The 14,165-nt window shown below is 36.5% G+C and overlaps 1 protein-coding gene across 1 annotated transcript in view; it reads left to right on the top strand.

The window, feature by feature from the left end:
- Positions 1-14,165, top strand: part of LOC140327097 (phospholipid-transporting ATPase IA) — an 88,271-nt gene that overhangs the window by 43,626 nt on the left and 30,480 nt on the right. Inside the window, exons 16-20 of the mRNA XM_072406267.1 lie at positions 759-897; positions 8,528-8,592; positions 9,890-10,062; positions 12,151-12,334; positions 12,836-12,946. Of these exons, the coding sequence (XP_072262368.1) occupies positions 759-897; positions 8,528-8,592; positions 9,890-10,062; positions 12,151-12,334; positions 12,836-12,946 (672 nt within the window). The remainder of the gene's footprint in view (positions 1-758; positions 898-8,527; positions 8,593-9,889; positions 10,063-12,150; positions 12,335-12,835; positions 12,947-14,165) is intronic.

The following is a 14,165-nucleotide window of genomic DNA, read 5'->3' on the forward strand; positions in this document are numbered from 1 at the left end:
CAATATTCCCCCACACTATGAACTTCATAACATGAGGGTTAATTAAAATTTAATTAAACCAAACCTACTACACCCCAGTTCATATTACCTTTCACACTCCTCTCTTGCACGTTGCCCGCCATCATTCCCTCCATGCTCCTTTCCTGCCCGTACTGCCACACTCTTCACTTTTTAGCTCCTCTTCTGCACATACTGCATTTCTTTGGTGTACAAATATTGATTCCTCCTCTCTCACCTTCTACACTATCATACTCTTTGCACACTCTTCTGTAATACAGCCTGCTATCATGCCCTCTGCTCTCCTCTTCCACACATACTTCTTGATATGTAATATGCTCAACTTTGCTCATTCTGGAATGGTTGTGGTTTTCCTAGTTATAGTATTGTGGCAATAGAAATGTAGGGAAGTAAACCACAAGCGAGGACATTACTTGGAAGTGTTGGAATTGTGCCTGTCTTTGCTATACTGAAGAGACACCGCCAGACAATCTCATGTAACGTGTGTTTTTTTGTTTTTGTTTTTTCTTTTGGAACCAACAATAATGTCTCTCCAACCTAGGACACAGAATAGCCCAATAACACACAGCAAATGACTGATTATCCCAGTAGTTATTAACGTTTCCATGTTGGTTTTGAATGCGAGCTCGTTTTATTGGTGTTACCTATTCTCCTGTTAATCGTTTTTTTTCTATATCTAAGCGTACAATTTTATATACTGTGCGAATTGTGATCTAATATGTTGTGTTTTTCTTTCTTAGAACCTTCATTTGCTTGGAGCAACTGCTATAGAGGACAAGTTGCAGGACAATGTGCCAGAGACTATCGAGACACTGATTAAAGCTGACATTAGAATATGGATTTTGACTGGAGATAAACAAGAGACCGCTATTAATATTGGTATATTGATATTTTATTTTTATAATGCCATCTGTTAAAAAATGGGTTACACATATGTCAAAATTAGAGTACAGTGTTACCTTGGTATAAGTCCTTAATCCGTTCCAGATCCTTGGACTTATACAAAACAGGACTTAGACCAAACAAATTATCCTCATAAGAAATAAAAGCAAAATGATTTATCCGTTCCCATGAAAAAAAAATCCTATTGGTATTGGCATGTTTTATTTACATTGATATAATTCAAACACTGCTTAATACTAAAGTACATAAATACAAAAGCAATTAGATGAAATAAATGAAAATTTAACCTCACTTTACCTTGCTGAGAATAGTCGAGTGCCTACTAGGATGGTGCTGAGAAGGGAGGAGGAGGAGATGTTATGTATATCACAGAGAGTTATAGTGCGGGTTGTTCACCGAATGGTAGTAACTGGCGCACTGATGCTCGTGGGCAGTCGTGGCTTTGTCTCGATAGAGGTAAGTAAAGGTAGTGCGCGGTGTTGGGACTCATTTTTACCCATACAAGTTCTAGCACAAAGGTTGTATACCAAGCAAGATTTTTAGTGTCCAAACAGGACTTATACCAAGCTGGACTTATTCCAAAGCGGACTTATACCGAGGTACCACTGTATATGCAATATTCCCCCACACTATGAACTTCATAACATGAGGGTTAATTAAAATTTAATTAAACCAAACCTACTACACCCCAGTTCATATTACCTTTCACACTCCTCTCTTGCACGTTGCCCGCCATCATTCCCTCCATGCTCCTTTCCTGCCCGTACTGCCACACTCTTCACTTTTTAGCTCCTCTTCTGCACATACTGCATTTCTTTGGTGTACAAATATTGATTCCTCCTCTCTCACCTTCTACACTATCATACTCTTTGCACACTCTTCTGTAATACAGCCTGCTATCATGCCCTCTGCTCTCCTCTTCCACACATACTTCTTGATATGTAATATGCTCAACTTTGCTCATTCTGGAATGGTTGTGGTTTTCCTAGTTATAGTATTGTGGCAATAGAAATGTAGGGAAGTAAACCACAAGCGAGGACATTACTTGGAAGTGTTGGAATTCTGCCTGTCTTTGCTATACTGAAGAGACACCGCCAGACAATCTCACGCAACGTGTGTTTTTTTGTTTTTGTTTTTTCTTTTGGAACCAACAATAATGTCTCTCCAACCTAGGACACAAAATAGCCCAATAACACACAGCAAATGACTGATTATCCCAGTAGTTATTAACGTTTCCATGTTGGTTTTGAATGCGAGCTCGTTTTATTGGTGTTACCTATTCTCCTGTTAATCGTTTTTTTTCTATATCTAAGCGTACAATTTTATATACTGTGCGAATTGTGATCTAATATGTTGTGTTTTTCTTTCTTAGAACCTTCATTTGCTTGGAGCAACTGCTATAGAGGACAAGTTGCAGGACAATGTGCCAGAGACTATCGAGACACTGATTAAAGCTGACATTAGAATATGGATTTTGACTGGAGATAAACAAGAGACCGCTATTAATATTGGTATATTGATATTTTATTTTTATAATGCCATCTGTTAAAAAAGCTAATATGGTTATTGCTATTTATTTTGCCATCCTATCTAATAGTACCCATGGACAGAGGCGATTATACGCTTTGTTGTAAATCACAACACTCAAGCAATCTTTGCAAAGCCACACTGTGTGACTGCCTGCAGAAAGTCCATGAGATGTCACCTAATAGAATATTTATCCAGCCAATCAAGAATGCAGAATTATGTCATATACAGATATTCTCTGCAATTTCCAGATTCATCTTCTAAAGAAACATTTATTTTTTTATTGACTGGTTCACTACATTCACTGCAGTGGTGCTGTTGCATGTAGTAGCCAGACGTAGAAAACCTAATTAATCCATTTTATTGGTTAAACGTTTAAAAAAAGTTCAATTTTTTGGTTTTATTTATTCATCATTCAGGCTGGATCACAGCCTTATGCAGTTTCATGTACAAAAGTATAATGCAACCAAAGGTACAGTGCTGTGCGGAAAACATGAACCTCTCTTGCTTTGATCTGTGCTGCCAGTCTGTCAGTTTGTAATGAGACATGTACCTTTCACATTTTTGCTTCATGCACTGGATACAGGAAGTCTGCTATTAAAGGGTTCAAGTTAACATTAGGAATTATTACAGGTAGTGATTCAGTAGACCACTGGCTGGATGGCATAGATCACAAGATTAACTGAACAAAATGTAAAACCCAACCCATCTGTATCTGTTTCTCAGTTCAGCTAGCACTGCATGTGTAGCACTGCATGTGTAAATAGTTTTTGATGTTTTGTTTATTGTTTTTGATTTTTCTCTTGCCATGTAACACCAATCAACCAGTAGGTGGCACTCTTGCAGTGTGGCCAGGTTAATAAATGGTGCCATGTGGCATGTATTGTATATTAGGGTACCGAACATCTTTTCTGCTGATTTAAGCATTCTGTATGCTTGCTTACACTATAAATTAGCTAAAAAAGATTTACCATGAAGAACAGTGAATGTCATTTGAATGTAACAAAATAATTTTGTGTCCATATCCTAAAGATATGGTTGTTGTACAAAGCGACTGCAAAATCGGACTAATTCGTTCAGTGAAAAAAAACCATATAGGTTCACAACTTTACCACCTTAGCTGCCCTGCTTCACCAGTGTAAAAAGCAAGCGGTTAATCAATATATAGAAAAATCATCAGTCATCCAAAAAAGATCCACAAGGATGCAAATACTGTCAAGAGCATACCCAATATTCTTCACTTTAATTATATCACTGCTTCTCTTCATTCAGCTTTAGTCCTTTAGGTGCTCATTTACATCAAAGCATTCCAATGGGTGTTCTTAATGCATTCATGATAAATGGGCTACCGGAAGCGCGGCAATAGACCAAAAATCACTTATGCAAGATTTTTTAGCAGCACAGCACATGGTAGGTTATTGCATATTGCAGTATTTAAAAAAAAAATTTCAGTAGTGTTTTCTATGAATAGAATTGCATCGCACTAGTGTACAGTACTGTGCCACAATAGTGTTTAGGGACCCTAATATTTTCTTTATGCTGGGTACATGCCATGCCATGTCTTTATCAAAGTCCCTGAAATAATGGTTTGTGTTATTCTAGTTGTTAGCGTTTATAGAAAGGTAAACCCTAGACCCATGACATTTTTTTTAGTTAAACTAAATCAAAACCTTCTTGCCGAGTTTCTCTTATTTTCATCATGGCATTCATCTTGTATACCTGGCTGCCCCATTCAATATCCTTTTATTTGCCTCAATTCAATTTTGCGTGTTAAGCCCTGAATGTGAGTTTATGGAACTGAGGGCCAGTCTGTACTATCTGAACTCTATTGTTTTCCACATACCAGCATTTAAAATAAACTGACTGAAAACAGACTAATCATGTTATACGAATGTAAGAATGTCAATCCCATGAAAGGGCATAAAGAGAGAGGCCCAGGAAAAAGGAAAGCAGGTCCAAGTTTGACTTTTATAGAAAAGGTCAAGATTTTTAGGTAACTGCTGAAAAATATTTTTGATGTAATGGCATTTCTTTGTGCACATTAAACATGAATTAACCTTAGTTAGTATTTCTATTTCATATGTTTAGTTGAAATTTCTTAGGTTTGTGATAGGCTTTCTCTAAAGATCCTGTCTTCATAGGATAATGACAAGCAACCTCGTCACAACAGCAGTTTGCCAACAAAGAGGATCTGAAAAAACTCTTACCTTTTCCTATAGTCTGCACCAGTTGGATTCCCTCACTGTTCAGGATTCGTCCATGTTTAGACGATAAGACAGCAATGTAGTAAGAACAAGGGAACGTTCCCTTTAGTAATTATGTTGCTATCAAGTGGCTGAAAGCTATCCATGGAGATAAGACTGTGATCTCCACAATTATAGACAATATATTGTCTATATAAGTTGTGCAAGGTTTCATCTGAAAATGATTCTAGTCGTAGTGAAAATCATAGATTACAAACATTTGAAGTTTCAGATTATTATCTCTGGTAGTGTTGATCGACTGCATGGAATGACTAGCTTGAGAACCAGCATCTGATACTATCAATGCTATCTAAATATTGGTGCATAGGGGAAGTTACACTGGACAGAATGATCTGACTGGGGCTGCAGCTGTGCCCAGAGACCTTGTAAAAGTCTGCATAACCTGACCAGTCACCGACAGGATCCTGTTCTAACCCTAGCATTTAATCATTGTCTAAAGTCATGTCCTTACAGCGGAACTAAACTAAAAAAAAAAAAAAAAAAAAATTGCAGCCAGGCAGGTCCTTTATTGCAGAAAGGAGAGGTGATGTGCCTTCTACCAAAAAGAACTTACTGATTGCAATTTTTATTGCACTCACATGTCCTCTTACATCGTGGGTATCACTATCTTCTTCTCTTGCTTGTTTCGCACTTCTTGTCACATCTTAATAGGCTGGGATGATGTAACTTCCGCGCACCTACATTCATTCAGTCCCAGCACCCACAGAGGAAAATGTGGTACCAGCTCAGCAATATTGTGACAGAGGAGAACAGCTATCAGGCAGGTAAGAATGCTTATTGCAGAAGGGATATCACGAGTCCCTTTCTCCAATAAAGCACTGCCTGATCCCAAGTTTTGAAAGTGGAATTTTTTTTTTCACCTTAACCAGAAATATGATTTAGTCACAAATTACTTATAGGCATATGGGTTCCTTTACAAGTACACATGTCTTTTCTATGAAATGTCTGCAAGACCACTATTTAGGTTTGTATACCCTTTATTATTCAGTGAAGACAGGGCTGTCATCAGTAATTACATGATTTGTGTCTTTGGGTAGAGAGCAACGCATCACTGCATAGGTTAATTCTGTTAACATTTCAGACTGCTGCATTGCATTGTCTAGAATAAAATGTATCTATATCATGTGGGGGAAATTTTAGGAACCGCATGGCTTTTACTAATGGATTTTGGAATTTATAGCTTCTATGGGAATCTGTTCTTTCACCACGTGTAACATAAAGGATATATCAATTTTCTGGTATGCTTTTAATGTGCTGCCTGAACAGCAAAGCTAGGGAGACATAGGAAATCATCTGATTCTTCTGTCAAACCAATCATTCTATCTTTTCTCAGTAAATGCTGGTGGCTTTCATGGGCTTCAGCTATAATGGCTGGGAGAATGCAGTAAAAATGAAACATTCCACTAAACCGACTCACTTGATCACAGATAAAAGGTAGCTTTAAACCACACTATGTACAGGCATAACTCATCCTGTTAAAAAAACTAAAGAGTGAAGTTAAAAGTACATGGCAAAAAGTGGTTTTAGGCTTTTAGGTTTCATCATGTATCCACACCAGGCAGATCAGTCACTGGCACTTTAAATTGCCTTACCATGGCTCATACAGCAGAACTTTGAAAAAATGGCGCAGACCCCGATTCTGGGCTCATTTATATGGTCCCTTCTAGCTATGTTTATTGGGCCTCTTAAACCTTTCTGGCAGTGTACCTGTTTCATGCAGCACTTATGTTGTATGTCACTCATCTTTAAAGCCAGATGCATTCTATGCCTAAAATATTCTATGTTTAAAATCCTTTACATCAGCAAACAAGAAGTCTTTTGTCTTTTAAAAAAGTTTATTGAAGCAGATGATTTGAAAATAGTCATTTTGGTGGCCTATAGCTGTTCAGCAATTGATATAATTTACATAAAGAGAACAAAGTGTAAACATTTACATAAGGTGGTAGATTAGTAATTTTATATGTAGAGGCCAATTTTTATCACTCCCTTTGACATGATCCCCAGGCTTGAAATTTTTTTACAATGATGCCTCAAATAAAAATTAGAACGGGGGATTAACACTGAAAAACGTGGGTTAAATCTTCTATTGATTTTAATGGGGTATTTTCCCATGTTTTTCCACGTTTATAAGTACTTGAAACTTAAACTTGGTAAAAAAGCAGGGAAACGCGGTATAGATGTTAAAACATAGAAACGGTATAGATGCTAAAACATAGCATAAAAACGCATGTAAGAGCATTTGTAATGTTTACATGCATTTTTACAAACATCCGTGTAGACCCAGCCTTAAATCGCTAATGTAAGCGAAGCCTTTATACAGTAATCTACAATTTGGTACACCAGGGCTTTCCTGTGGACAGCAAATAGTTATTGATCTGTATCGCAGCTCTGTGATTCCTTCTCAGCATGATGAGCCTTTATATTGACATATATTACACATCTGTTACAAGCCTTATAATGTCTTTTTTTTTTTTCTTAAGGAAAAGGTTTTCAAATGTTGTACCAAATTTATGCTCAACATCACCAGATTGCAGTCCTTATCATTTAATGGCTCTATAAGTAGTAGAGCATAAAAATATAATTGCAGTTTTTTATAACATGTGTTTGTCATACTGCATTGAGGAACAATACATATGTTAATGTGATGGTTATATGATATTGATATCAGCAGTACACAAAAATAATATATTCTTGACTGATCTTTCATGATCATTAAAGTTGTTATTGTATTTTGCATTTTCCTCTGGTCTGGTTTGTTAGACAAAAGTAGACAGTAAAAGTAAATAGGTAAGTCAATCAGGAGTGCTTACTGAACAGTGTTCTTTTTTTTAGATCATTTTCTGTTTAATTTTGAGCACATCTTTAGATTTACAACTATTTAGTTTGTCTTTCTCCCAATTTTTGATGTGAATTTCACAGTTTTGCAATGAAGCCCATTTCTACCTTCCTCGGTATTGCAGTGAGCAGCGCTGATGTAGTAAATGAATATTGGTTATTTAATAAAGATCATTCTTGTTAAAATATATACAATTCTACATAAACCAGTTTTAGAAGTTTATGGTATACACTTTAAAGAAGTGCCAAAAAAGATTGTTTTTCTATATACATTAAACACTGTTCCTTTTTTAAAGCTTTGGCAGATTTTGTTAATAAAATTGCTTGGAGCCAGCAAAAAATGTGGGTTCAATCGGATATTAACTTTGAAACATACAGCTGCAGATTAGTCAAAATGTTACTTTACATCAGCTTCAGGTCTGCATGTCAGCACTGCACAATATATAAAAGTATTGCATAATTGCCTTCTTAACATGTCTGTGCTGAATAGCTGTCAAGCTTGTGTACCAAAATACCAAAGGGGGAAAGCACTATGGCATGTGATGTACCTTCTGACATTTTTGAATTAGTACATAGGCATTAACCTGTTTATATGGACCTTAGAGAATTTATGCATTAAAAAAATGATTGAATAAACAAATGTTGAATAGGAAAATGTTTACCCATTGCAGCCATTTCTGTTCAGGGACAACTTGTAAGGCCTACCTATCTGTATAGAAATTATTTTGTGCTTTAGAAAGAGTGTTAGTCAGTTGTATTGGATCAAAGCTCAAGGTTTTTACCAGAGAATAACATGAATAGTTCCTGCATATTACACTAAATTAGCAAATATCAACATTATTTATATTATACTGTTAGAAAGCTATATTTTGTTTAGGTGTTTGTGTCAGAGATTTTATTTCATGGGTTTTTAGAAGAATGATTATAACAAAAACATGTTTTTAATAAAAATGCTGAACTGTTCTGTTTTCTTTCAATAGGACATTCGTGCAGACTGCTGACCAAAAATATGGGCTTAATTGTTATTAATGAAGGATCTCTTGATGTAAGTATGTCTTGTTATGTGTGGCCAAGCTTGTGTAAATTTACAGAGAGTTGTCTCTCAAAGACCCAGCCTGTGGATATTTCAGAAAGTTAGAGTCTAGGAGAGAGGAGAGGGAAAAAAGACAGGCTTTTGTAGGGCCAAGTGGTTTATCATAAAAAATTAAACTTTATTTGCATACTTAAAAACCTGAAATTTTCTCTCTCCTAGACTCTAACTAACTTTCATAAACTGACAAACCCTGAAGCAGTATTCACCTGCAGTACTTACCTGCCCTACAGCTGCTCCCTCACTAGCTGCCATTACCTAGTTGTCTTGTTTGATGTCCTTGTCAGTCTTCCTTGGCCTGCCTGGGAGGACTTATCTCCACAGCCTGTACATGGGAGTTACCGTATTTTTCGGACCATAAGATAGAAAATGAAGAAAAAAAAGATTCTGAAACAAATAGTGTCCTAAAATATTTTATGTGCATTAAAAACCAACATCACAGCCCCCACTTCTGTGCGTCTTATGGTCAGAAAAATACGGTAATTATTTCCAGCATTAACTCACAGCTTAGTATGCAATCTGCTCCCAAACAAGTAAGAAATGTTTAATGCAGAAAAGGTATATCTTTTGCACAATAAAAGGCCCTTCCAAAACATTTTTTGGAGGGCTTATCTGCCCAGTTTATAAAAGTCTATGGGGACTTTACTTCATATCCGCACTACTGGATGTCAAACGGAGGGGACTGAGCCATTGGAGAAGCACTGGGATGTTGTTAAGTACAAATGTGATATAGAGGAGGGTGAAATACTTGTCAGCGGAGGAAAGGAAACCGGATAACTACTTAAAGCCTGCTAGAAGCTAGTTGAAGATGGCAGTCACTACTCTCACGAAGATCTGAACCTACCTTTACCAAAGGCTTTAACAGAGCTTGCCGAAAACTCTACAAGTGCTCTGTAAAAGCTTGCTGTACAGCCTGCTCGTATACAAGTGAAGCACATGTAAAAAAAGGCCTAATACCTCAACAGCATGACAGAGAAACTTGTAAAACATTTATAGCTGCTATATATTTCTTTACTAAAAACTACTTTTGATATTCCCAGCCAAGACAATGACCTAAACATAGTACAGAGCAACCTCAACTAGGTATCCTAACCCACTGCTTCACCAAAATTTGAAGATGTTTTTTAAAAACTATCCCAGTCCATGTATTTTTTGTATGATTTGACAGTTTAAGGTTTGTGTATATTATCATACTATAAAACATTTATAGAAAAAAAAATAGCTGACCTTTTTGCTTTTTTGTCTTGCACAGTCCACTCGTGAAATTTTAAGTCACCACTGCAGTAATCTTGGAGACTTACTCAGAAAGGAGAATGACTTTGCCTTAATTATCGATGGCAAGTCCCTCAAATATGCCTTGACATTTGGAGTCCGACAGTACTTCCTGGACCTCGCCCTGTCATGTAAAGCTGTCATTTGCTGCAGGTAATGCTTAGCTCACCTCATTTCATGTTTGATGTTTGAGTACAAGGGTTCAAAGCAATGTAATTATTGATATTTTTTATATTTTTTTTAGTTAATAGTCAACAAATGCCAGATGTTGCTCCACCAAAACAAACCTTTCAACAAGGCTTACATTTTACTACCTAGAAATGCAGACAAACAGCCGTAAATCCATGACTGTGTTTGCTAGACACAAACCCCAACCATTACACCACGATTGCTGTGACTTACCGTGTTTTTCGGACCATAAGACCTTCATGGGCGGGCACAAGTGCCGCACGCTGGATCTCAGGGGAAATCAAATGAATTTTTTTTTTCTTGTTTTCCCGTGCGGAAAACCTGGTGCGTCCTATAGTCCGGAGCGTCTAATGGTCCGAAAAATACGGTATATTCAAATAATAGTAAAAGAGATAACGATTTTAATTTTATTTATTTATTATACAGGGTAATAACTGAAGTTTATCTCACTGTGTACATACAGCTTCTATTTCAAATCCTGTCCTTTTTAAGGAAAGCATGCTGAAGTAGCTGTTTAGCTACAAAGAAGAAAACTCCCTTGTCACCACCCACAAATCTGCTTCTTCCTCTGCCCCATGATTTTTTAATATATAAGAGTTAGGTGGGTTATGATTTTACAGACAATGCTTAGATTTTTGCAAATTGCCATATTACTTAAACAAAAAAGATGGGGAAGATTGTGTGAAAAAAAGCTAACTCTAGAATTGGGGTATTAAAACCTTCTTGCCCTTAAAATTAAAGTTCACAGCTGAAAACACTTTTAAACTTTCATTTTAAAATGGAGCGAGGGCTAACACTCAAACACCAGATGTAAGCAGCCATATTTATTACAAGGGAGATTAATTCAGGTAAGATCAATGTGAAAAGTTCACACAACTCCATCAAAGTGTAAATAAGTCAGTGTAAAGAAGCACCTAGTGTTTTTCCTATTTATTCTAATACAAACCATTACTAAATTAATATTAAGTTTAGCTTTTCATGGTAAAGTTGCCCTGTAGGCCTTATCAATTAAGGTTATGTCGTTAAAGATTAATTTATTATGAACTTAGGTTTAGCCCAGATCCAATTTATTAAATGAAATTCCCATTAGAATTTTAAAGTCCAAAATTAACAAGTTTGGTGGATGAATGTCAGGCTGATGTTTAAGTAAATACAGCAATGTGAGGCCCCACGTCTGTGGTGTAATGAATTTTAAAATAAATATTGGAGCACATGTTCCACCTGTGCTTCTGTGTTATGACATTCAAAACATGTTTGCGTATTAATCTCCTCTTTGCTGTCATACCATGTGTACAGGCTTCGGAAATCTTTCAGCATTCCTGATTTAAAGCCATAGTGTTGAATAAAATGAATAAAAGCAGACCTTCTATTGTAGTTGAAGGTTCACTTAACCTCCTTGGGCCTCCTCTTAATACACCAAGCAAAAAAAAGAAAAGAAAATGATAGAATTACACTTACTTCACCTCTGGCTTCCACATACAGTGCCTAGGCAATGGTGTCACTTTTATTTCTGGGTAGATTCCCATGGACATAGAGCAGCTGAAATCTTGTGAAAAGATGTTCCTCCAGTGCACTAGAGTAAATTCCCAAAATGTTCCCCTAATGGGCTTTCAGACTTTAAAATCCTTATCGCTCATTCACACCACCTAGTATGTTAACACTTGTTGCAATATGTCAGCCTATACATTTGAATAGCTTTTCCAGTGGACCACAGCAAACCAAAAATCATCTTCATAGCTATCTGTTGGTGGCAGCCTTCCCACTGTCCAGCAACGTAAGAGGGACCACCACACCAATGTACTGTGAGCTATGAAAGTTATAAGGGTTCACCTATGTAAAAAAGGTTGAGAAACACTGCTCTAGATTATGTGCTAGAAGCACATGTGTGTAGAAAAGAATCTTGCACAATAAGTTCATTTCATATACTTACAGTCCTGCTAGGGTGAGAAACTGCTTTATATATCTTTTAAATTGATGTACATTTTGTTGAGAACAAAAATATTTTTTTTTTAATGTAGTAATTTTTGTTGAAATGTGTTATTGTTATTGCAGGGTTTCTCCCCTTCAAAAGTCAGAGGTTGTAGATATGGTAAAGAAGCAAGTAAAAGTTATCACTCTAGCAATTGGTGATGGAGCAAATGATGTCAGTATGATTCAGACTGCCCATGTTGGCGTTGGTATAAGTGGAAATGAAGGACTCCAAGCTGCAAACTCCTCTGATTACTCCATAGCACAGGTACAAGGGTATTAATACAAATGCTTATTTTCCTATTACTTTTGGAAGGAGTGTAAAAGGACTAGAAGCCCTATAAAGCTTTTATTGTAGTCTGTGCCCCCTAAGGTAGAATTCGTTTAGTTGACCAAGTGACCATTGTAATAGAGACTAAAAGTAATTGAAATCCAAACTTTAATGTTGTCACCAGAAGAGGAGGTGAGGGGAAGTTTCCAGTGAGGACACCTGTTTGTTTAAAACTGTCCATTGAGGAAATTCCTATCACTTTGTAGAGATTTCTTACTTTCTGTGTTATTTCTGGAACGGGAACTGAAAATAAATCTCTCCAATGGGTCACAGACGGCAAAATAAAAATAAACTGATCGGTTTAACTTTCCCTACTTAATCAAAATGTAAAAAAAAGTAATTTGCCTTTGCAAAGACAAACATTAATGTTATAAGCTTTTTACCATCAGTTTTAATTACTTCACACTAATTTTTGTATGTTGCATCTTTTTATTCCAGTTTAAATATTTGAAAAACTTGCTACTGGTCCATGGTGCCTGGAACTACAGCAGAGTTGCCAAGTGTATTTTATACTGTTTTTACAAGAACATTGTGCTTTATATAATTGAGGTAGGTGCAAAAATTGATTTACCTTTTTGTTGTACCTTTTTCTGTCTTTGCCCCTCTGAATCTCAGTTGCTGCTTATTGAATTCAACGATATGTGGGCTTATCTGGTCTCTATATCATTTCTACCACATTACTCATGCTACAGATCTGTACCTAAAAAAGGTCTATGGCTCACTGCTATGGCCCAATACTGCTCTTTTTTGCCTCTGTCACTGCCTCATGGGGTAGATCATTCCACTTGGCAATGGCATCTTTTACCGAGCCTCTCTGTCATTTTTATAGCTGATGTCAATATTAGGTGCTCAACCCTCCCACCTCAGTTCCCACAGATGGAAAGACAGCTGGCAGTAATGTGACCACATATTAATTATTACTAAAGAATAGGGTAATTTTAAGCATTATTTTAATATCTCTTGTATCGAACCTTTGTAATGAGTTTCATTTGAATTGACAGCCTTTAGTTTTATTGCTTTAAAGCAGACCTACATTTGTTTCTAGTACAAACACTGTAATAGTAAATAGTGCATATAGACATGCAGAAGTGTGTAACCAAGTCTTCCCCCCCCCTCCCCCCCAGCTGTTGTGCAACCAGAGCTATTGGACCTGGGACTAGCTGTGGCCCCTGGTTTGATGGGTTGTTGGACAGTAAACAATCCAGACAAAAGGAGTTGTAAAAGCTGGGACCCATTATAACTCATGCTAAAGACAAAGTGAAATTAAAATAGCAATGAAAAAGCAGGAAAATTAAAGAAGTATAAAATGCAATAACAAATGAATAGCAAAAAGGTCAAGCAAATCTAATGAGATTATCAGATCCAAAAAATAATAAATTAAAATATAATCAAAAGTTAAGCAGGCAAAAAAGTCTAGTGGCTAAGAATCATATGAACAGCAGAGATGCTAAAGTACTAGGGAGGGAAATAGGAGCTTTTAGGTAGAAACTTCCATAGACAAAACCAGAAAATGTCACAAAGATTGCAATATAGTGTATTAAGTGCATTATGGTTTTGGTGAAATAAAAATTTGTGTACACAAAATGTAATAGCTTGTGATCGTGTATGTGGGGAAACGGATGAATCGCATCTCTGTTCAGAGTGGAAAATGTGTATAAATCAGAAGGATGGCTATACAGAATAACAAATGCTTTGGAAAGTTAATCAGTGTGCATATATGTTTTTAACTGTGTATTCAACAGTTTGCCCTGAGGTCCACTTTAAAGCA

The sequence above is a fragment of the Pyxicephalus adspersus genome, chromosome 3 (genome assembly GCF_032062135.1).
Source record: "Pyxicephalus adspersus chromosome 3, UCB_Pads_2.0, whole genome shotgun sequence".
Lineage (NCBI taxonomy): Eukaryota > Metazoa > Chordata > Amphibia > Anura > Pyxicephalidae > Pyxicephalus > Pyxicephalus adspersus.